Source organism: Pecten maximus, chromosome 8, assembly GCF_902652985.1.
Source record: "Pecten maximus chromosome 8, xPecMax1.1, whole genome shotgun sequence".
Lineage (NCBI taxonomy): Eukaryota > Metazoa > Mollusca > Bivalvia > Pectinida > Pectinidae > Pecten > Pecten maximus.
In genome coordinates, this window is record NC_047022.1 from 13,903,353 (window position 1) to 13,927,755 (window position 24,403).

Consider the following 24,403-nt stretch of genomic DNA (forward strand, 5'->3'; position numbering starts at 1 on the left):
TATATTTGTATGAAATAGACGGACCGTTGACGGTGGATCTATTAGAATCCTCTACTACGCTCATATTCCCCTTAAATGTTTACATGAACAGGCAGCATGCTCCATCAGAGTTAAATCCCCCCCCCCCCCCCCCCCCCCCTCCGCCCTTAAAATAAGTATTACATGTAATGCATTTTATTTTCAAAACAATTTTGTAAAGCATTGTATTTTCATTTTTACAAAAACAAAAGCCGCGTTCTTCCTTTCACGGAAATGTTTATTATTTACCGCTTAACGCCAAAAGAGTCTTCTGTGTATTTGTCTATATAACAGCTTACCATTGATATTAATTTGGTGTGGTATATTTCAGAAAATGTGGGATTAAAGCATATAGAGAGAGCAGCAGATTATCAAAGAAACGCTTACACTCCATCCTGGAGATCGTCTGCATCGCAAACAACAGCCTCTACGACCTCACTGTCCGACATGTCGTTCTCTAGTTCAGCAGCGTCTTCGGCAGTTTGGGGCGATACTTGAGCAACGACTATTTCAGAGTTAGGGCCTTTTTGCTCTGTGACGGTGACCACAGTGGAATCCTCTTCAACAGGAGATTGGGTTTGTGGAGTACCGTTCGGAGTGTTGTCGTCAGGAGACTGGGATTGTTGAGTACCGTTCGGAGTGTTGTCGTCAGTCAACGTTGGAGTCCAGTCCCATGGATTTTTTCCAGTTTTGTATTTAGACACGGGTTTCACTGGGCAGCTGTTGGATTGCTTAACAACACTCTTTTCCGGTTGTTTGATGACTTGTTTTTCCACAGGTTTGACCTCCTCTCTGATCACTCTCTCTCTAGTGTGGTACTCTGGTGAGCTGTTCGCATTGGCTGTAATTCAAAGTGAAACACGACCTATTAACACACAGTACTCTATATTAATGGTCAACTACAATAAGACATGTGACCAAACGTACCTGACATCAGGCCGTACAATATATATACCACGATTGAAATAGTCTATCAACCACTGGCCGAATGTCTAGGTTGCTATGGGTGACAAAGTGCGCAAATATCGTATAAATCACCATATAAGCATCGAAACATCCAAACGAAGAAGCAGAAGAGATTTATGACCTGGCCGATTTATTGCTCAATGATTTTACAAACACTTCAGAAAATGAATTTACTGCTCATACAAATTTATAGAATTATTTCTAAGTGCTATCCAGTGGTAAACTAGACTTGAAAATTGCATGATTCTGAATTTTCTTAGTGTTCTTAACGATGGGCAATTTGAAATTGAAAATTATTTTAACATTTACGTAAACAATTTTAAACAAGTGTAGCATTAGGAACTCCCAGTGTTCACATGGGAAACACTGTAATGTATTTCCTTTTCCTGTATAAAGTATATGTTGTATTTATGTGAATGTTAACACGCGGACAGCCATAAAGTACATGTATGTGAGGACAATGTGCATATAGGTGTTCTGGGCCATCAATAATACAGTACAGTCGACGGCTATACACAACCCAGTACATATATATCCATACCAGCATATTTTCCATATGGCTAATGTATGTATACACATGTGGAGTTTGATTTATCAGGCTTGATAACGATAACAAATCGGCGAAAACTCGTTTTAACAGGTATAGATAACAGAGCGACTCAGGTACAGTTCAGCCAAAAGCAACCTTCTATTTCATAGCTTTTTAATACTAGAAATACATACATCTCGCTTTCATACGATGGCCGATATCAGCCGTCACGTTACTCGAATTTATGTGATGCGAGTAACCTGACATAGTAAAAATCACATGACGGGTTACTAGCATGTGATGCGAGTAACCTGACATAGTAAAAATCACATGACGGGTTACTAGCATGTGATGCGAGTAACCTGACATAGTAAAAATCACATGACGGGTTACTAGCATGTGATGCGAGTAACCTGACATAGTAAAAATCACATGACGGGTTACTAGCATGTGATGCGAGTAACTGTACACAGTCGCAAAGGAGATGACTGTACACTTACAAAACCCATTAACATTCAAGAGTATAGTTTTACTAGACCTTTCAAAAGAGGTTATCATGGCGACTGTAGAAATGGTTTTATAAGCCAAGGTGTGGCATGTCTATACAATGGAGCTCTTGTAGTCTTGTCAATTCATTATTTGACCACAGACTAATTGCAACAGATTTTTTTGATTTTTCCTGTAGATTGGTATATTTATGTAATAGAAAAAAAATGCCCTAAAATCTAAATTGGGGGAAATGGTTTTATTCACCAAATAGAATTGAGGAAATAAGAGAAATTGACCAATATTATACACTTGAGTGACATTGGACGAGAGATTTTGTATGCAACACAAATAGACTAAAATAGTCAATTGGAACCATATGTACTATAATGTACAAAGCCACCTGTCATGTGATTTTTACTATGTCAGGTTACTCGCATCACATGCTAGTAACCTGTCATGTGATTTTTACTATGCCAGGTTACTCGCATCACATGCTAGTAACCTGTCATGTGATTTTTACTATGTCAGGTTACTCGCATCACATGCTAGTAACCCGTCATGTGATTTTTACTATGTCAGGTTACTCGCATCACATGCTAGTAACCCGTCATGTGATTTTTACTATGTCAGGTTACTCGCATCACATAAATGCGAGTAACGTGACGGCTGATATCGGCCATCGTACTTTCAGCGGGGATGAGACAGTTCACTCCCTTGGGAATGAGATAGGGGGGTCTCACGCTGAGGGGATATTCTTAAGTTGACAGGTACGCGTCATTTTGACTGGCAACTTAAGAATCCTTCCCAGGGGTAAATATCCCCGATATCTCACTCAAGGATGATGAAGGATTACGTTTCCTTACCCTGTTAGACCCTGTTCGCATATTCTATAGTGGTGTTACCTCATTGCAGGAAATGTTGACGTGACGTTATTCGAACTATTTGCGTGACGTCATTGCATTGTTGCTGTGACGTCTCACAAAATATATATCATGGAATCGCCCGTCTAAACCCCCATACATGTGAGACAAAGCGACTTTCACAATTTTTGTAACGCGGAATCTCCTGTCTTATACCTCAGTTGAGAGGAGAGAATTTCACACCAGTAAAATATACGAGGCACAGACGGATATAATGTGTCTCGTTCCTGTCGCACCTATAGAAGGAATATCCCCGTCAACTATATATATATTTATCAGGTAACGAACATACACGTGACAGGACAGAGGAAAAGGAAACGGAACATGTAAGTCTCGTGGATGAGATGAAGGAGCTCTCCTCGGCAATATATACACCCCCTTCTCCACTCCAAAGTGGTAATACCCACAAAAAAGGGAATAACTGAGTGCATATCCAAGCGTTCCACAAAAGATCCAAATATCAAATATGTACTTTGAAAGACACAAGTAAATATGCATAAAACGAGACTGTAGATCTAAAGCATTTATATAAAACCGAGAAAGTATATTGCTATGACGATCGAATTTTGTTTACCCTATAATGCTTTTAACGCCTATAATACATGTCATTTTCATTTTTTATCTTTCGATTGCAAATGTGTATCGACCGGCGACTATACCCTCGGGTCCCACAAATATATGCAATTTGTGTAAGAATAACTTTACATGCTTTAGAAACGACATCTGTAAGTCAAAGGGTCAGTAACCGTATATATCTAACTTCAGTCTTACCTCGCAAGTTGTGTGCACTGGTCAGGTGGTAAACTCCCTACAGCAATGTGACATCTAATGCATATATAATTGAGGAACTGTGATATTGACAGTATGTGCTAGTATATCAGCCACAGGATGGGACTGTGTACTAAGTATTACACTACGATGAGTGATAGTACAATCACTGATGGGGTCAATACAAACGTTATTAGTTTAGAGAATAACATGAGAGTTTATTAAAAGTTTCACTGAAAATAAAAATGATATGAACATTTAATCCTGTCGTATAAGGTCACTATCGTGTTATTTCATTGGTCGGAACATTGTGTAGTGTCGTGGAAATAAGACCAGTAACCCGGAAATTTAAATGATTAACACTTAGTTTAAAGTTATATCTAAGCAATATTGCCGTCTCATACTTGTTCACAATTATTATCCGATGTAATTGGGACTTTACAAGTCAGCCAATGTCTTATCTCAACTCCATGGGGAGCTTAAAACGGAGCTGCCATTTCCGCGCCAACAGCTTGCATACGACATTTCTTGCACCACCCTATCACGTCATTTACAGCCGAGTCGACTGGAATATAATATGATAAAGTGTCAATCTAGCTAGTTCAAATGCAGTTCTCAAAAAATGAATCGGCGTAGCGTAAAACGGAATCACCAGGAATTGTATCAATCAAGATTTGAACTAGATTGACAAGGCGCAAGTAATCGATAAGGTACAAGTCCTTTACCCTCCTTGTGCACACGGTCTTTCATCTCGGTGTAATTTCAATTCTCTTCTTGCTCATGTTCAAATTGATTTGTAATTATGGCTTCATTCACGCGTTGATATTCTGTCATTTTTACTATCGGCGGTTACAAAATGCCGAGGTTTTGTTGTTTTCGTCCACGATTAACGATTAAATGTACTATAGTTCGTGTTGTTACCATGAGAACTACACAGGTACTATAGTTTGTGTTGTTACCATGAAAACTAAACATGTGCTATAGTTCGTGTTGTTATCATGAGAACTACACAGGTAGTTTGTCTTGTTATTCCACAATTATGGACTACATATTGTTTTTCTCTTTTTTTTTCGACGTGGACGACCAACGATGGCGGTTTTTGCTATAACTGTCAACCATGTTGGATGTTAATTGATATTATCCACGACTACGAATGGCAGGTTATAACTTGATTATTACAAAGGAATGCATTGGATATATAGAAATGTACTACTGTTAACGAACAAACGGCATAACTTCCTTCTCGGTCGAGACCTGTACTTTTTATTTAATTCAAGAGAAACAGTATATATTTTCTCTGGTATATTTAAGCGGCAACTAAACTTTGTTTATAATCGTTTTGATGAATTGATGATAATATTTGTTTGGGTTACATAAAAAAATCCAGGAAATGTGTTGATTATATCCTAGACTATGGCCAGTAGAGCTTGTAGGTAGGTAGGTAGGTAGGTAAAGTGGACTCAAGAAGGTCTGCTCTTACTTGTAGTATCCTAACCGACATGTTATCGTTGACAATAGCATACATTACTCACATACATGTACTTGAGAAAGTGTCTATGTATACATACTCGTGGCTACACCTGACTGTATCACTTCTCATCTATTCTACAAATGTCTCGATTTGTCCTAACACGGTTATCAGTGTAACATACATATGAGGTAAACATCGATGTATATGTACACTTGCTTGGCGAATTATAAACGTTTATATTTACAAAATTGATAAATTTATCCGGTTGGTGCACATGTCTCCTCACTGCCACTAACTGATACGAGTCCTAGATTTATGAAAACAGCTGTATACATAAGATTTAACATCTATATGAGTTACATGTACGTGTCATTCGCAGTCCTTTGTATTGTATTGTAACGTGCTTCATGTTGTATTTTATTTTTTATTGTATTATATTTTGAATTGTATTGTATTTTTACATGTATTATATTTTGCATTGCATTTTGTATTGAACTGTATTGTATTTTATTTTGTATTGTATTCTGTATTGAACTGTATTGTATTTTATTTTGTATTGTATTCTGTATTGAACTGTATTGTATTTTATTTGGCATTGTATTATAAAGGTGATTACCATAGTATAGTATCCTCGGAAGTGAGAATGATAAAGATGTCCTAAATTATGACTGAATTCTGGTGTTGTTGACTTGAGAGCAAAACACAACTTTACCTGTTCTAACTATTTTTCCTTCACTCACGTTCAAGGTCACACGGATACGCAGTTTATGTTTACAAACTTCACTATTTTGTCAATTTTTCGATTCGGACATTGACTACCAGTCTACAAACATACCTCACCTCCCACACCTCACGAACAGCTAGTATTTTACTGTATACACTAGATTGTCGACACAGATATCACATGTATATGTTTGTATATGGTAATACTATACTTAAACCTGCCTCAGCGGCCACCTCAATTAAGCGACTCCCTCTCATATGTGACCGTATTTTCCCTCCCAACATGATTTACTTTACTAACTACCATCAATATTGTGCCCCAAACACCGAAATGCAACCTTTTGAGATTTAACATGAAAGTACAAGTCACAATCAAGACGAAATCGGACGGATCAACGCTTTTAAAGATTAAAAGGTGCATGCAAAAGATATCTTATTGAGTCTCAAAAAATGCCATGCATTCCGATTTTCGCCCTGATAGCACCAAAGTGCAATGAAACACTACATTATTTGTGAAAAAGGAGAGAGGAATCGGGGATGGGGCGAAAAGATGATCTAGCTAAATTACAAAACGTGTCGTAATATGCTTTGCTATATACGCACTATTTTTAAAAAAATCAAAAATATTTAGATTAAAGCCTATTGAATTGAATTAATAAAAAAACTTTAATCACTTTAGTATAAATGTTGCTGAATAATTATGAACTTTCCATTTAGCGACATTTTCCTTGAAACTGGATTAAGAGACCACCTGTCATATTTCTTCTTTTTTATTGGCTCCAATGGAAGGTCACATATGACAGGTTTGACTGTGAATTACTTTGGTCGTTTGAACCAATTTCATTGACAACCAAAAGTGGTATCCAAACTGTAACAACTCCTCCTTGGCACCGCCCGAAGTCATATTTGTCACGTCTTCTTCCCTCTTTATCACCGCCCAAACTCCTATTTGTCACCTCCCAAACTCCTCTTTGTCTCCTTCCAAACTCCTATTTGTCACCTCCCAAACTCCTCTTTCTCTCCTTCCAAACTCCTATTTGTCATCTCCCAAAACCCTTCTTTATCAACTCCCAAACTCCTGTTTCTCTCCTTCCAAACTCCTATTTGTCACCTCCCAAACTCCTCTTTCTCTCATCCTAAATCCTTTTTTTCACCTCCCAAACCCCTCTTTGTCATTTCCCGAACCCCTCCTTTTCATCTCCCAAGCCCCCCTTGGTCACCTCCCAAACCCCTCTTTGTCATTTCCCGAACCCCTCCTTTTCATCTCCCAATCCCCCCTTGGTCACCTCCAAAACCCCTCTTTGCCATTTCCCGACCCGCTCTTTTTCACCTCCCAAGCCCTTCTTTGTCATCTCCCAAAACCCGTTGCATCTTCCAAACCCCCTTGGTCACTTTCACAACCCCTCTTTATCATCTCCCAAACCCCACTTGTTTACCTCCCAAACCCCTTTGTCACCTTCCAAACCCCTTTTTGTCATAATTACTTAGACAAATGTGCCCTGACTGATATTGTCACAGATAATCTCACGGGGTGACTTTTAAGAATTATTCCTTGGGACTGCAATACGGAGAAATATAATGGATACTTACAATTTAAACACTATACAAAAGATAAAGATTCTATACTTTACTGAGGCCAACATTAAGTCAACAGTAACTGAAAAGTAGAATCTAAACCATTTATTTCTGCATATACCATACTGTGGTAATATCGTTCTGATGATCAGGATACCACCGCGGGGGTTTTAATATAGACAGGCTGGAACTAGTATTATTCACTAAAGCCTGACGGCGGTGCAGTTGATAGTATGCATATTTTTCGCACGACTTGAAACCGTGTGTGAAATCTGTTTATTTTCACCGATTATGATCAGTACGAATCATGTCGTTATTTTTATCCAATGCATTTGATCTGATATCCTTACAAAAATGGCGACGAATTGTGAAATATAACACAACTGATCAGTTTTAATTGTGATAAGTTTAATGGGACAGCTGATGATTGTCAATATATCAAAATATGTTGATATAAAGGTTTATTATGGTATGACTTTACATAACTACGTTACACGACTACACGACAGCCTTACAGTCAACTATTTATTGTTGGCTGTTTATTATTTACTTTTTATGGGTTAGTTCTAATGTTATAGACTAGCTATACAATGCTGTTTGATATGACGACTTGTTTATTTATTACTGTTTGATATGACGACTTGTTTATTTATTACTTTTTGATATGACGACTTGTTTATTTATTACTGTTTGATATGACGACTTGTTTAGTTATTACTGTTTAATATGACGACTTGTTTAGTTATTTAAGTTTGATATGACGACTTGTTTATTTATTACTGTTTAATATGACGACTTGTTTATTTATTACTGTTTAATATGACGACTTGTTAATTCATTACTGTTTAATATGACGACTTGTTTAGTTATTTAAGTTTGATATGACGACTTTTTATTTATTACTGTTTAATATGACGACTTGTTTATTTATTACTGTTTAATATGACGACTTGTTTAGTTATTTAAGTTTGATATGACGACTTGTTTATTTATTACTGTTTAATATGACGACTTGTTTATTTATTACTGTTTAATATGACGACTTGTTTATTTATTACTGTTTAATATGACGACTTGTTTATTTATTACTGTTTGATATGACGACTTGTTTAGTTATTTAAGTTTGATATGACGACTTGTTTATTTATTACTGTTTAATATGACAACTTGTTTATTTATTACTGTTTAATATGACGACTTGTTTATCTATTACTGTTTGATATGACGACTTGTTTATTTATTACTGTTTGATATGAGGACTTGTTTATTTATTACTGTTTGATATGACGACTTGTTTATTTATCACTGTTTGATATGACGACTTGTTTATTTATTAATGTTTGATATGACGACTTGTGTATTTATTACTGTTTGATATGACGACTTTTTATTTATAACTGTTTAATATGACGACTTGTTTATTTATTACTGTTTAATATGACGACTTGTTTAGTTATTTAAGTTTGATATGACGACTTGTTTATTTATTACTGTTTAATATGACGACTTGTTTATTTATTACTGTTTGATATGACAACTTGTTTATTTATTACTGTTTGATATGACGACTTGATTAGTTATTACTGTTTGATATGACGACTTGTTTATTTATTACTGTTTAATATGACGACTTGTTTATTTATTACTGTTTGATATGACGACTTGTTTAGTTATTTAAGTTTGATATGACGACTTGTTTAGTTATTTAAGTTTGATATGACGACTTGTTTATTTATTACTGTTTAATATGACGACTTGTTTATCTATTACTGTTTGATATGACAACTTGTTTATTTATTACTGTTTGATATGGCGACTTGTTTATTTATTACTGTTTGATATGACGACTTGTTTATTTATTACTGTTTGATATGACGACTTGTTTAGTTATTACTGTTTGATATGACGACTTGTTTATTTATTACTGTTTGATATGGCGACTTGTTTATTTATTACTGTTTGATATGGCGACTTGTTTATTTATTACTGTTTGATATGACGACTTGTTTAGTTATTACTGTTTGATATGACGACTTTTTTTAGTTATTACTGTTTGATATGACGACTTGTTTATTTATTACTGTTTGATATGACGACTTGTTTAGTTATTACTGTTTGATATGACGACTTGTTTATGTATTACTGTTTGAAATGGCGACTTGTTTAGTTATTACTGTTTAATATGACGACTTGTTTATTTATTACTGTTTGATATGACAACTTGTTTATTTATTACTGTTTGATATGGCGACTTGTTTATTTATTACTGTTTGATATGACGACTTGTTTATTTATTACTGTTTGATATGACGACTTGTTTAGTTATTACTGTTTGATATGACGACTTGTTTATTTATTACTGTTTGATATGGCGACTTGTTTATTTATTACTGTTTGATATGGCGACTTGTTTATTTATTACTGTTTGATATGACGACTTGTTTAGTTATTACTGTTTGATATGACGACTTTTTTTAGTTATTACTGTTTGATATGACGACTTGTTTATTTATTACTGTTTGATATGACGACTTGTTTAGTTATTACTGTTTGATATGACGACTTGTTTATGTATTACTGTTTGAAATGGCGACTTGTTTAGTTATTACTGTTTGATATGACGACTTGTTTATTTATTACTGTTTAATATGACGACTTGTTTATTTATTACTGTTTGATATGACGACTTGTTTATTTATTACTGTTTGATATGACGACTTGTTTATTTATTTATGTTTGATATGACGACTTGTTTAGTTATTTAAGTTTGATATGACGACTTGTTTATTTATTACTGTTTGGTATGACGACTTGTTTATTTATTACTGTTTAATATGACGACTTGTTTAGTTATTTAAGTTTGATATGACGACTTGTTTATTTATTACTGTTTGATATGACGACTTGTTTATTTATTACTGTTTAATATGACGACTTATTTATTCATTACTGTTTGATATGACGACTTGTTTATTCATTACTGTTTGATATGACGACTTGTTTATTTATTACTGTTTGATATGACGACTTGTTTATTCATTACTGTTTGATATGACGACTTGTTTATTTATTACTGTTTGATATGGCGACTTGTTTATTTATTACTGTTTGATATGACGACTTGTTTATTTATTACTGTTTAATATGACGACTTGTTTATTCATTACTGTTTGATATGACGGCTTGTTTATTTATTACTGTTTAATATGACGACTTGTTTATTCATTACTGTTTGATATGACGACTTGTTTATTTATTACTGTTTGATATGACGACTTGTTTATTTATTACTGTTTAATATGACGACTTGATTATCTATTACTGTTTGATATGATCTCTCAAACCTTCCGTGTGAAACTTTGTTGTTTTACACACACGATAAATACTAACTACTACAATTTATATCTAAATGGTAGGTAGGTACACACTTCAATACTTCTAGAAGTCTATATCAAATGAAAAATGAAAATAGAAAGATTTGTTTAGTTATTACGACCTGTTTAGTTATTGCTGTTTAATTTACGTTCTTTATTATTAGACGACTCAAAACCTTCACCCCAAGTTCAGAAGGTAAAATAACAAAGATAAGAAAAATTCAGTACATCAGAATCAATTAGAAATTCCAATTCCAAAACAAAGAATAAGACACAGGATTGACAGTTGAAGCCAACCTAAAACAAAGTCGAAATTAAAGGTAACAATTTGCATATTGTGTTCCCAAATATTTAATAATATTAATATTGTATTGCCTGACTAAGCTGTAATGATGAATATAGTATGGAGGTGTTGTTTCTGCGGTACTGGTTTATACTAAATCATCACATCTTTTTTTCACATTAGCGGTGATGACAGATAAAGACCAAAGTACTGTTACAGTAATGAGATACAATTCGTTTTTTATACGGGCTATGAGTACGACGTCCCCTACAGTCGATAAACCTCAACCAACGACAGTATCCGTTCTGCCTGAAAATATTTCAACCACAAAATGAGAATCCATGTTGTTTAATATATATATATAAGGAACAACTCCCTGTCGCCTCAGATGGAAATGTGTATATATCTTAATATAAAATAAATGTTTTTCTACCAGTAATTTTCTGGTAAGCTTGATTTAGAAAATGATGAATAACACATTTATGGTCTAATGGGGTTATAGTAAAGTAAATAGTTCATATGCATGTTAGAGTATTAGCATATATCATCAGTTAAAAGGTACAACTTAACAAGAAAATCCTAATGGTTTATTCTAAAGAAGCTAATTTATCTGGAACTTGAAAGATAATAAAACACCTGTTGGGATTATATACTGTATATACAATTTGTCAAGGTAAATGCGTACTAGCTGTATAGAAATAAACGTATTCAGGAAAATGCAAATACAATCAAATGAGACGGAGACCTCTAATTACAAAGGGCATCTAGATATATTTTACAAGTATCACAATGTATATAGGGAAGCATCACAGGTAACACAGGGCTCACAGAATTTCAGGTAATACGGGCCACGCAGAATTACAGGTAACACGGGATTACAGTAACATGGTGTAATTATAGGTAACACAATTACCCAGACAACTATAGGTAACACAATTACACAGACAACTACAGGTAACACAATTACACAGACAACTACAGGTAACACAATTACAAAGACAACTACAGGTAACACAATTAAACAGACAACTACAGGTAACACAATTACAGGTAACTTAATTGCACAGACTAATTACAGGAAATGTAATGAACATATGATTACAAGACATCAGGATTACAGATAAAAATGACAAAATTACAGTTACATAATGATGCAAACAAGTACAGGTAACATAATGATACAAAATAATTACAGGACATACAATGAACTTGAGATTACAAGACAATCAGGGCTATGGATGTAAAGGACAAAGTTACTGGTAAAATAATGACACAGATAATTACAGGTAAAATAATGACACAGATAATTAAGGTTAAATAATGACACAGATAATTAAGGTAAAATAATGACACAGATAATTACAGGTAAAATAATGACACAGATAATTACAGGTAAAATAATGACACAGATAATTACAGGTAAAATAATGACACAGATAATTACAGGTAAAATAATGACACAGATAATTAAGGGTAAAATAATGACACAGATAATTACAGGTAACGCACGTGACACAGGATTACTAGTACATTATTACACAGCGTAAGTAGAATTACAGGTAACACAAACCAAATACCATAACAGGTAGGATAACAGGTAACACAAGTCAACTATCATTTCAGGTAGGATTACAGGTAACACAAGTTAACAATCAGTACAGGTAACGCACGTCACACAGGATTACTAGTACATTATTACACAGCGTAAGTAGAATTACAGGTAACACAAACCAAATATCATTACAGGTAGGATAACAGGTAACACAAGTCAAATATCATTACAGGTTGGATTACAGGACACACAAGTCAACTATCATTTCAGGTAGAAATTCAGGTAACAGGCCAAATATCATTACAGGTAGAATTACAGGTAACACAAGTCAAATATAATAACAGGTAGGATACAGGTAACAGGCCAACAATCATTGCAGGTAGGATTACAGGTAATACAATGATTCAGATGTACGTCAATAAACATTATCAATATAATTTATTTCCGACGATATTATTCATTTTATTTATCACATGCATTCGTGCTTACATATACTTACCTAAGTCGTAGGACCTTGACTGCGTTTTCCCCATGATGAAAACAACAGTTTTAAAACTTCTTCAAAAATAGTTTAAGAACACTCTCTTCCTTGCTGTGTCCGATCGGAGACTTGCTCTTTCGTCCAAAATAATAAATTCAGCTTTTGGTCCAGAGCTTTCCTAGGTAGAAGACAAAGAAAGACGTAATATAATCTATCTTCCACATTTTATGTAGAAAATACTTGAGAGCAACAGATTTTAATCTATGATGTGTTAAGATAGTGAAGGAGACAGTTCTATCGGTAACAGTGAAACCTGGATAGCATCACGACCTGGACTTCCTTCTCACACATTTGTAATATACAACACATGTAGGTGATATAAGAGTGTAATACTTACCCTCTCCTGTAGCTCTACAGAACGACAAATTCTGACTAGTGCATGTTAATCACGACGACGTTGATTTCGAGTAACAAATGACATCCCAGTGCAAAATAGCATACAAGATGACATCAGGTTTAGATATCAAACCAGTTTCATGAACGTTGAATGATATGCACATGATTCATCACAGGTTAGCGCTCACAAGCCGAGACATAAGTTATATACGTTTTGTAGACAATTTAAGACAAACGAGGTTACGTAATACCTGGACTACTATACTGTGTCTAACGATTTAGGATCGGAAAGAAAGATAAGTTTTACAGTAGTACAGGTACGTTAACAACCACAAGGAAATACTGTGTTGCTAATGAACGATATATAACATAAATATACAATTTAGGTCAGAGTGGATGTTTTATGTATATTCTAAATATTCAACTATCTTGTCGATAATAAATGAATTATATGTCTTTAAATATGATAACCTATTATCGTCTTGGTTTTTACCAATTATACTTACCGACAACCAGAATGACCTTCTCCGCCGTTTAATTTCACGAGCATGTTACACACCCACTCGCCTACCTCGAACAGGGCACGAATAATCACAGGAAAACTTGGACTAGACACAAATTCTGGAGGAACGTATTGCCCTGACTAAGCATTCATATCATATTTGATAGACATAGACAAGTATCAAATAACACATCGAAATAATAAAAACAAAGAATGAAAAAACGTTATTTGCCAATGACATCCCATCAAGAAATGCATGATAATACTAGATAAATGTTATAATAAGAATTGCTTTGTTAGTACTTACAAACATAGTAACACATCCTAATGATGTTATTCCACAACTTACTTGCTAAATAATTTCCCGTTGAATTTTCCGGACGATTAACTCAAAAAGATCATTGATATTCCATAGATGTAAACCTTTAGAAATATATCTACCAACCTGATTGAAATTTTTGTGAAAAGACTGTTGACTAAGAGTCACATAGATAAATAACGACTTTGAATAAGAATACAGTAATATATACATAGGGTGTCGAATATTGAATATAGATCTGCATCGAATAGCCGTTACGTTTTTCTGAATAGTTGTCATTGCTATTGCTAACGTGCTAACATGTTCTTTTGATGAAAAAGTCTCTTTGAATTTGTCTTAGTCCTGTCCATTGATCTCCATACGTATACCGTTTTTGTTTCTTCGATAGTTGATACTTTCGCGGTTTTACCAAAAGCAATATCATTCAGGGGATAATTTTTAATCTTAAGTTTTATATTCAGTGTGTTACTGTAGAGTTTGTAATACTCGCGAAGGATTTAATTCTGCTATATTCACGGTCATTAAAGATAGCGGGAAAATGACTACCTCACAAATAATCAAATAATAGAATATAAATATGAATACGCAATTCATGATTACGCGACATTTAAATACCGCGAGCTAGGAAAGGAAAAAAATCGAAAAGGAAAGTCGCGAAATATCATCGCCATGAAAGTAACAACTTTACTGATTGTTTCCGTGTTTTATCCTATTCTCGAAATCACACGTTAGAGTATTCATCTAAAATACAACAACATCACTCACCTTCCGTCAGGCAGTCAACTAGGATGTAAGTAAGCCTGCATTACAAGTCCACTCCACCTTTCCCATATCACAATAGACATGCGACAATGACAAGTCTCAGGTAAACAATTAGTGGCGTTAGGTCACCCACAGAGACATATATCACTGGTAAGGTAAGGTCTTACTGTCTGTCTGCTATTATGTACGATCGAGCATTTAGTTTGCCAGCAGGTTAATAACATACAATTCGAAAAAAACAATCTCGCATAATCATTAATGTGTCACAGATTATCTCGGTCTATGTTAATATGGACGATCCATGATCCAATCTCTCCAACTAAGAGCAGATTTAAAAACGTTTTGGCCACCTGCATCACTGCTAATATGTCTTAGAATGACAAAACAGCTGTGTTATGTTATTCTGCAACATGTTTATTTATTAATAAAAAAAAGTGCTCGCATCTGTGTCCTGTAATGATGATGTTAACAAAACTATAACGTGGCTCTATTTTTAACAAGTCACAAAAACCAACTAAAACTGTAAAAAAATAACTGTCATATTTATTGATATCGTATGTCAAATAAGCAAACAACATTTGGGACCAAACATTTAATTGTATCATAAGGCCGTCGCGTCCGTCTAGAAAAAGTCAGTGATGCCAAGGGCATAATGTAATGATTCCTAGGTGACGATTAAAGAACTCAATATAAGGTCGAAAGAAATGTCAAAATCCGGATAGGGAGAAGCGTAATTTAATAAATCATAATTTTACATTATGGACTTCAAAAGAACGTCATGCACATGTGTCTATCCCGAACCGTGTCACTATTAAATTGAATTGAAAATGTAACATGCAGATTGCGGCAAGTATAGCCTACCAGCAAATAACATGCAGATTGCGGCAAAAACGGCTGCCAGTAAAGTCTACTGCCTGCAAGCCTGAAATCTTTAATGATTGAACAAAAGACATACAAAAAATACACGTAACCAGGCCAGCTTGTACAGCACCAAAGATGAATTAAACCATAGTCCAGGTTTAGACAACAGGCTCGAAGTTTGAAATTGTGCTAAATATTAAAACAGTATGGTAATTGTGAACCAAAAAGGTCTTCCGAGTATTTTTTTATGGAACGAGACCTGTTTACATTTCTAAAAATCTCGGAAGCGAATGCTTTCTGTATAGAAATAAAATAGGCCGGTGATTAATAAAGAAAGTTTTGTATGCATTTTTCCATTCTTGTCGGAATGTGGTTTAGATAAGTTTTACAGTGACAACGTTGATAAAAAGTAAAGAATTGATTGACTGACATCAGGCTAGTTCTCGACAACTCTGAAATACTTTGAGAGACTATACACCCTTCCAGATTAATCAGATTTCATCTCCATTTTCAAGAACATACTATCTTAAAAGTACGAATACGCCTCTTCTGGATATTCATTTTCTAACCGGTGTCAAGTTAGTGCTTCAATATTTTTTTTACATCTGTATTACAAAGAAAATTCGAAGATGTGAAAACATTTTAACATATCATTCATAAACCGTACCTATTTCATTCATCAGTTGTGTCAGGTAGTTATTTAAAGTTCTAGATTTCTACCCTAGAGTTTAAACAAAGGTTACAATGTCACACTGACCGACTGCCACAAGGTCAGGCTGGAATTGATATCCACGTAGCGTTATAATACCCAAGCAGATTATGTAACTTCCCACGTGCACAGATTAAAGTGAGAGGCTGTTGACCTCGAATCTTTGTTTTGGGTCACGTCGGTTGACATGAACCATCACAGAACCATATTTGTACCATTGGTCAGTTTCAAAGCCTTCACCAGATTTGTAAAACGGAGGAAATTTAATGTTTTTGCTATAAGGATCTGTCAGCCAGTCCAACTCTTCAGTTAGAAGCTGAATATAGAGCTGTTTGAACTTTTTTGAAGGTAAGAGCTCTGCATTTGATTTAGTATTGTAACATAGTGTTAATGTACATAGTAAACAAGTAAACAAGTAAACTAGTAATTGTGTATCGACAATAAAGCATTGTTTTCAATATCAATTATTAAGCTAAATGTTAAATTGTATAAGCCTTATGGAGATATTTTACAATCGTCGATAACTCCATTGATCAATAACTGACGTTCTAAGTATTGTGCCAAAGTTTATAGAATATGTAATTATTACAGTTATTGCAACAAATTGCGTTCAATAAAAATTAAATCATATTAACTTAGTAATTTGTTAATCTTATGTATTTTGTAATGTTGTGTATTTAATATGAGTTAGAAGCTGTCTACAGAGCTGTTTGTACTCTTTGAAGGTACCAATCCAAGTGAAGCAATTTCATTAATTGAGTCATCGCGAGCTAACAATTCACCTAGTGATAGCTGAATGCTCGGACAATAACATTGATATCCTCAACACGAATCTCCAGGATAATTGTTCTGTGCAATAGAATGGTTAATGAAGGAAAGTTAAACATTTAATATATCCCATATTTCATCCAAAATATTCGAAAACAAATCGGGTACCTGTCGCATATCTAAACCGTGCTTATCATTAAATTCAAAATTTGCGTTCCTTCTGTTGCAGTATAATTTTAACCTTGTATGAGAAGGTAATTTTCAGGAGATATATACTGACAGCATGCCTTTTTAATGATATAATTCTATATCGAAAAAGGCGAAGTTTGCCCCCACAAACGACTATGTAAATGAGTAAAAATTTGTACTGTGTACTCGTAGACTTTTAGTTGCAAATTTAGAGAGGGTATATGAACAATGGCTTTATGAAAGTGTAATTTCTATGAATTGAAGAAACATAACCATATCACATCTGATTAATTTTAATAGCAATATAATAACTATTCTAATATACATACATTACATCAATCTTCTATATATAATACATTGATTTTTACAACAAAATCTCAATCTGTTATACAATGTCTTTAGTATTTACAAGTTGGCCTTCAGAAAATCTACTAAATCGTCCATTGCTCGTATCCCTACTTGAAATGGCATAGGACCTTTAAAGAAAAATATCATCCCATGGAACCCTTCAGGATAGTGTGCGAGACGAACTTTTACTCCCGCTTGTTTTAACCGCTGATAGTATATCAGTCCGTCATCACGTAACACGTCATATCCGGCTGTTAACACATAAGTAAAAGGCAAATCCGTATTTTCTTTGTCATCCACCATCAATGGTGAAAAATATGGATCTAAAATTGTCTTTTCTAGGCTTGCTGACAATTCTTCGTCTCCAAAGTCAGTCGGCTGATCTGCATTGTAAAGATCCTGATTTCTTATATGCTCCTTCATCAGCCATTGTTTACCGATATACTTAGCATATTTCGACTTTTTAAGCGCTGGGGATGTATGCTGATTGGTTAAGATCTTCTCAAGATGGTCGTAACTGATGTTCCCATAGTTTAGCCAGTAGGTCAACATAGATACATCATTCAACATTCCCGGAATGTAGTTCTTATTTTCAATATAAGATGGTGTCTTCATATCAAACAGCTGAAGGCATGGATATATTGGAATTTGAATTTTGATTTTCTTTTTCAGGCGGAGTGCTACCGCGGCGGTGAGGTGTCCACCTGCACTGTCACCGGAAATAGATACGCGTGATGCATCAATTCCTAGCTGTTTACCATTGTTCAGGACGTGTTCTGTAACTGCTAGACAATCGTGAAATGGTATCGGGTGAGGGTGCTCCGGGGATTGTCTGTATCTGAGAAAACATACAAACATATTAAAGAAAATGTAAAAATTTTTTTTAAAAAAAATACAAAAGGCATATAGGCATGAATGCTGAAAAAGGATGTAATATCTTTGCCTCGACCCTTTTCTGAAAATGTGAAGCCTGTTCCATAAACAATAAAGTATCGAATTCATACAATTTTACTATAGTTACGAAAATTTAGAAATACTTACGCAACAGAAACTACCACCATTCCAACCCTTTTTGCCAACTCTCGTGTTGCTTGGTCATACACATCTGAAATGATAATGGGGATTTAGGTTACAATGGCAAATTATATCCTTATAATTCAACAAGAGATTTTAGTGTTTTTATTATTTGGATATCATTGTCAAGACACATTTGACTGAATACACACGTACTCTCACACAATTCACTTTCAATTAAAAGCCATTTTTACCGACATACTTAGGATAATTGTACTTTTTAAGAGCTGAGAATGCATGCTGATTGGTTACATTAACAAAAGAAAGAAAAAGATAAGAAAAATCAAGATGTATCATGAATACAGGGTCAGTTCAAATAATTAATCAACTGAATGAATTTTCAATCTGCCTTCATTGATAGGAACTGATCAGAAGCACGATCACAGTGGTCCCGGCTGGACCCGAGACGTACCAATTGACAGCCAGGACCAGCCTCCACCATGATAGTATATCAGAGCACGACGAGACGTGTGGGGACCTTTCGTTGGCTCGTAAACTCGGACCCCAACACCAGCATACTCTGTATCGTATATCTGAAACAAAGCAACGGGTTTATACCTTTACAAACTACACAATGGGCTGGAACTGTGTTTGACGTCCTCGCAACAGCCAGGAATAATGGGTCATTGGAGGAGGTCAAGAAGAAGAGCAGAAAGACAGATCAGTGAGGAAAGAAAGGAATGGTTCAAGATCTCGAGTGTTGCATTGGGGACAGAAGATCAATTTTGGTCTCTTCAATGTTTTCTGAATACCTGTAAGACATGGAATAAAATCACTGATTCCTCAGGGGCCGTTCTAAGGTCAGCGTACAGTGGTATCCAACGGGTCTTACTCATTGAGGAAGTAAAACTTCACAAACTAAATCACGGATATGGAAAAACGAAGGGAAGGAAAACGTACGCAACCTTTACAAACAACACGGAGGCCATGAAACAGCATGGACCGAAACTACAATGACGGAGAAAGAAACGCAAAATTTACATATAACACAGCGAGGATGGATACGCAATCTCCACAAATAGCATACCAAACAACGGAGAATAGTGGCTGTGAACCAACCATGTGGAATTGGTTACAAACTATATCGTAGAGCTTTAGACAGTGTAGTTGTTGGACCATACAGAGCCATTACAGCCAAAGATACTTGCAGTTCTATATGAAAATAAATATATCGAGGAGGGCGAGAACCACCACACGGAAGCAGCTTCTATAACTCTTTCAGTACTTAGAAGGGAGAACCTTATTCGGGTGAGTTTGTTGAGGCTGGGGATAACATCCATGCAAAATCCAAGTCCACGTGATACTACAGCAGGATAACACAAAAAGATATGATGACATTTATTACAAGAGTTGTCGATTGCAAGGATGTTTTAAATCAGGCCCCGCCTTCATCAACCATCCCTAGCTGGAGGATTTTTTTTTACTAAAACATTCCGATAGGAAATCATTATTGGATTTAAAGGTAAAATCATAGAACTATATAAGGAACTTTCCTTAAATTATGTAATGCATTCCTATGGGAAATTTTAATTATGGAATTATCTTAAGTTAATGAATATTGATGAAACTGGGAGCAGGGCAATTTTATATCATACCTTCAATTCGGGATCTGATCCTAGTCCAAGCGGACTTCCGGTGATCATGGTTGTCAGGACAACATCCACAAGTTTCCTGGTGTACCAACTGACTCCACCAGTAATACCAAAGTTGTGAAGACTCAATATCTACAGATAAAGCTTCTAAATGAAATGTAAATACCAAAATGCTGGTGGGTTATACCATTAAATTGTATACGTTCGAGTCTGGTTTCAGAATCGTTATCATTTGAGCTCAGTTTATATATTCACATTTACATCAGAGAGGTCGAAAACTGGATTGGCCAGAATCGAAGAAAAGAAACGTATTCCTGATATACCAGTTAGCACGTACGCCGTTTGACTGGAAACAATGCCATTATGCAACTACGGGAAAAAATAATACAGTGTCGGGAAACCATCACTAAATAATAATTGGTGAGACTGCTAGACCATGGTACGTTTCGGAGATACACACCGCCTTGCCGTTAAACCTGAGTGCGGTGTCCAGTATACGCGCACTCCAAACCTCGGTGACTCCTTCAGGGACCTGAGTGTCCATATACTGGAACAGTCCGAATGACAGGAAAGCTGTGATAACAGCTGTCACTATGACCTTTAAAAGACTCAGTCCTCGTCTCTCTGACTGGAATAAATATGTTACGGTTAGAGTGAAATCCATCAATTTTTATGACATGTGATTAGTGGATGGCTAATGAATGATTAGTTGGTTGCGATATTTTGCTTGGTTGTTGATAGGCGCGTCCTGGTGTTTTTTCTAATAGCGAGTTGGTTGCTTGTGATACTTTTTGAAGAATGATTTCTGTGTTGTGATGTTTTGGGACAGCTGATTGGTGGGCCGCTGTGTCTTTGTGTAATCATGGCTGGTTAGTTTATATAACGATTATTCAATACTCAAAATGGCTTGTTGGATGTAATGTTTTGTGAAGTTGTTGATTTGTTGGTGGGTTATGGTGTCTATCCGATTGCTAATCGATTGTTTGTGATTTGTTTTTTGTGGGGAAGGTTGATTCCTTGGTTGTGATATTTTGCAGTAGCTGATTGGTGGGTGTCTTTGCTATGGCTGATAAGTTAATTGGTTGTGATATTTTGCGTGGTTGGTGATTGGTTGGTCGTGGTGTCTTTGCGATAACTGATTGGTTGATTGCAATACTTTGTGGCAGCTGATTGGTGGGTCGTTGCGTTTTTGATGCCCAAATCGTTGGTCCATGGGAATAATAACGTTACACAGACTGATGATTTACCAGCGAGTTTTGTTCATTTACAACATAGTATGTTCTGTTGAACTAAGAACAACGGAGACCCACTAAGTCAACCACATTAAACTGAGGATGTATAAAAAGTGCTGTACGAGATTTTAACAAAACAGTATGTTCACACCTTGACCGTGTGTTCGGTTAGGAACTTCCCCATTGCCGTCGCATCCTTCTTCTTAGCTCCCTTATGTACGTGTACCATGGCTGTCCAGTCAGCAAAGCTGAGGTAATGTCGTACGGTTCACACGGCGTAGATTACGGTTATCTATTTTGTAATGCAGGAGAAACAAATGGTTATCAGATCTCTATTGAAATAAACGCGATAGAGCAAATCAAATGTAATCATGTTATATTTAGGAAGTATAAAGTATCCGGTCTCCGTGATTTCGTGTACGCCGTACCCGGACCCGGCCCGATCCCCGTACCATGAATATTGATATTCTTATTATTTTCTTAACAACGACTCAATGAATAAATATCTCTTTTTTTGATAAATTTATATTAATAATTGAGAATATGACAGCTTAAATTGAAAGAAAGCAATCCCTAAAACTTTAGTAATCGTTGATTTACATTTTGCAGAGGGTGATTTTTGTGAACGCCGCACTAAACCGTGAAAAAATACGGTTTTTGGCTATTTATCCGTAAAAAAAAGTTTATTTTTGTGATATTTTCGATTCCACTTTTCATGTAAACCTAGATGTTAATACAAATATAAGTTTTGATTACAAAAAGGACTAATTTCATTTCAAATCTTGCCTTTTTTGAGATCGCGGCGATGATCACAGGTTTTTTTTTTTTTTTACGCCCGGTCCAGTAACAATTAAGGGCACACTACTCCCGATCCACCGCCGCGTGCTTAGACTAATGGTTGTGTAGCGTGTATTCATGGTATTGCCTGCATGTATACTTTTAATGACTTTTCTTCCAGATACATTATCAATTATATCAGACAATATTTTTGTGATGTAATATAATTAAACAAGTTTATTGTTGTTGTTTTAAGGTGGGGTTTTTTGTTTTTTCCCCCCCATTTTGTTGGTCACGCGGTGAAATCCATATCAGGCTAGATTTACTCAAGTCTCACTATGGATTTTAATTGTTTTGTTTGGATTTTGGAGGATGATCTTGACATAATTTACAACAGAAAATCATTAACATTTAAATAACGTGAATGTTTTGTGTACGTTTTAAGATCTTGATAATTTGATAAATATTTCGAATCACAGATTCATATAGATCTATAATGTTAATGCAAAACAATTGTTAGTCATCTATGTCTCTGCACGATGTCAAATCGCTTTCAATATAAATTTTGTTAATTTTGGAAAAAATCCGACCGATGGTGGCACGGTTAATATTGTTTTCCAAATATGTAACGGAAATGGCGTGGGTAACGGGGGAATGCATGCGACGGATCAAGAATACATTTTACGTGTATATATGATGTTATTGAAAGAAAAAATATCCATTTTTTCAACGTTCACAACTACTCCACCAATGTTAGAGGTTTTACACGGCGAGATACTTTTGACAGGCGTCGCAGTCGGCAAAATCATATCCGATAGAAAAAGAGCCAACCAGCGGCCTCTTATGTTATAGGAGTACGATCACAACCACATTTCTTCATCAAGAAACGTAGGTGGGGTCGATTTTTTGTCACAGGGTGCTTTCCTCCCTAATAATTATGAACACCGGGGGTGTCATTTTTACCGAATTTTAATCTAGCCCCCTAAAACGTCTCAAAATGGGCTATATACACCGGGGAAGGTTCAAATACATGTTGACTGTAACAAATTCTCAAGTCCCTGTGATTAAGATTAGAACCAAGGCGGATTAATTATCCGAAACAAATAAAATCAGCAATGGAAGGGATATAACTCTTAACGAAATAGTAAAAATGTCGAGCAATGTGTTACTTTTTCACTGTCCGGATAACAATTTTAATGGTCTTCAGTTAACAATATTCGGATTAATAATCTACACGTATGAACTAATATATAGCAATATCCGGATTAACAAGGTAATACACTTTAACGCATCAGAAACAAGCATTATACTGTAGTTTACAGCTTGAGGACTGTAACAATACCTTGTTTATAGTGACCGGACTATTTAACTAAATGCAGTTTAAAATACACACAGTAACTGGAACAGGCTATATACGTGAATATATATTTATACATATTGAGTATGAGCATACAAGTTACCAAAAACAAATTATATTATAAAAAAAAATATTTAAAAAAACTTTGACATCTGTTGTAAATATTTAGATAGCAACTATACAAAGATAGCATAATCGAAAATTTTCTCGAACATGTAAATAAAACGCCTTACCTGTGCTGCCCGCGCACGTGCGTACGGTGAACAAGAGCTAGAATGACCAAATGTGGATTGTCCGTTCAATAATGTCCAGATGCAGACTGTCTGGTCAACGGATAGCCAGATGTGGAGGGTCCAGATAATCGCATG

General features: G+C 35.3%; 2 protein-coding genes across 4 annotated transcripts in view; both read right to left on the reverse strand.

The window, feature by feature from the left end:
* The window catches only part of LOC117332516 (apoptosis-inducing factor 3-like), a 30,194-nt gene extending 15,112 nt beyond the window's left edge, over nt 1-15,082 (reverse strand). The window contains exons 1-3 of one of the 3 annotated variants that reach the window (XM_033891458.1): nt 14,052-15,082; nt 13,168-13,327; nt 406-859 (exon numbers count right to left, since the gene is read on the reverse strand). In XM_033891458.1, coding sequence (XP_033747349.1) covers nt 406-859; nt 13,168-13,201 — 488 coding nt within the window. In that variant the 5' untranslated portion in view covers nt 13,202-13,327; nt 14,052-15,082. Of the gene's footprint in view, nt 1-405; nt 860-13,167 lie in introns of all 3 variants that reach the window. The other 2 variants (XM_033891456.1, XM_033891457.1) reach the window with 2 other exon arrangements.
* Nucleotides 15,083-17,932: 2,850 nt separating this feature from the next.
* Nucleotides 17,933-24,403, reverse strand: LOC117333323 (neutral cholesterol ester hydrolase 1-like). The gene is made up of 7 exons (XM_033892565.1): nt 24,269-24,403; nt 22,053-22,193; nt 21,130-21,297; nt 20,673-20,801; nt 19,490-19,610; nt 19,045-19,108; nt 17,933-18,841 (listed from the first exon to the last, which is right to left on the reverse strand). The coding sequence occupies exons 2-7, from the start codon at nt 22,128-22,130 to the stop codon at nt 18,061-18,063; spliced, it is 1,341 nt and encodes a 446-aa protein (XP_033748456.1). The 5' UTR covers nt 22,131-22,193; nt 24,269-24,403; the 3' UTR covers nt 17,933-18,060.

What these genes read in the sequence shown, in the direction of transcription:
- LOC117333323 (XM_033892565.1), bottom strand. Translation starts at nt 22,130, where the DNA reads ATGGTACACGTACATAAGGGAGCTAAGAAGAAGGATGCGACGGCAATG. An exon ending in GATCAGATCCCGAATTGAAG is followed by an intron (nt 19,611 to 20,672) that starts GTATGATATAAA and finishes GCTTTGTTTCAG; the next exon opens with ATATACGATACAGAGTATGC. An exon ending in ATGGTGGTAGTTTCTGTTGC is followed by an intron (nt 18,842 to 19,044) that starts GTAAGTATTTCT and finishes ATGTTTTCTCAG; the next exon opens with ATACAGACAATCCCCGGAGC.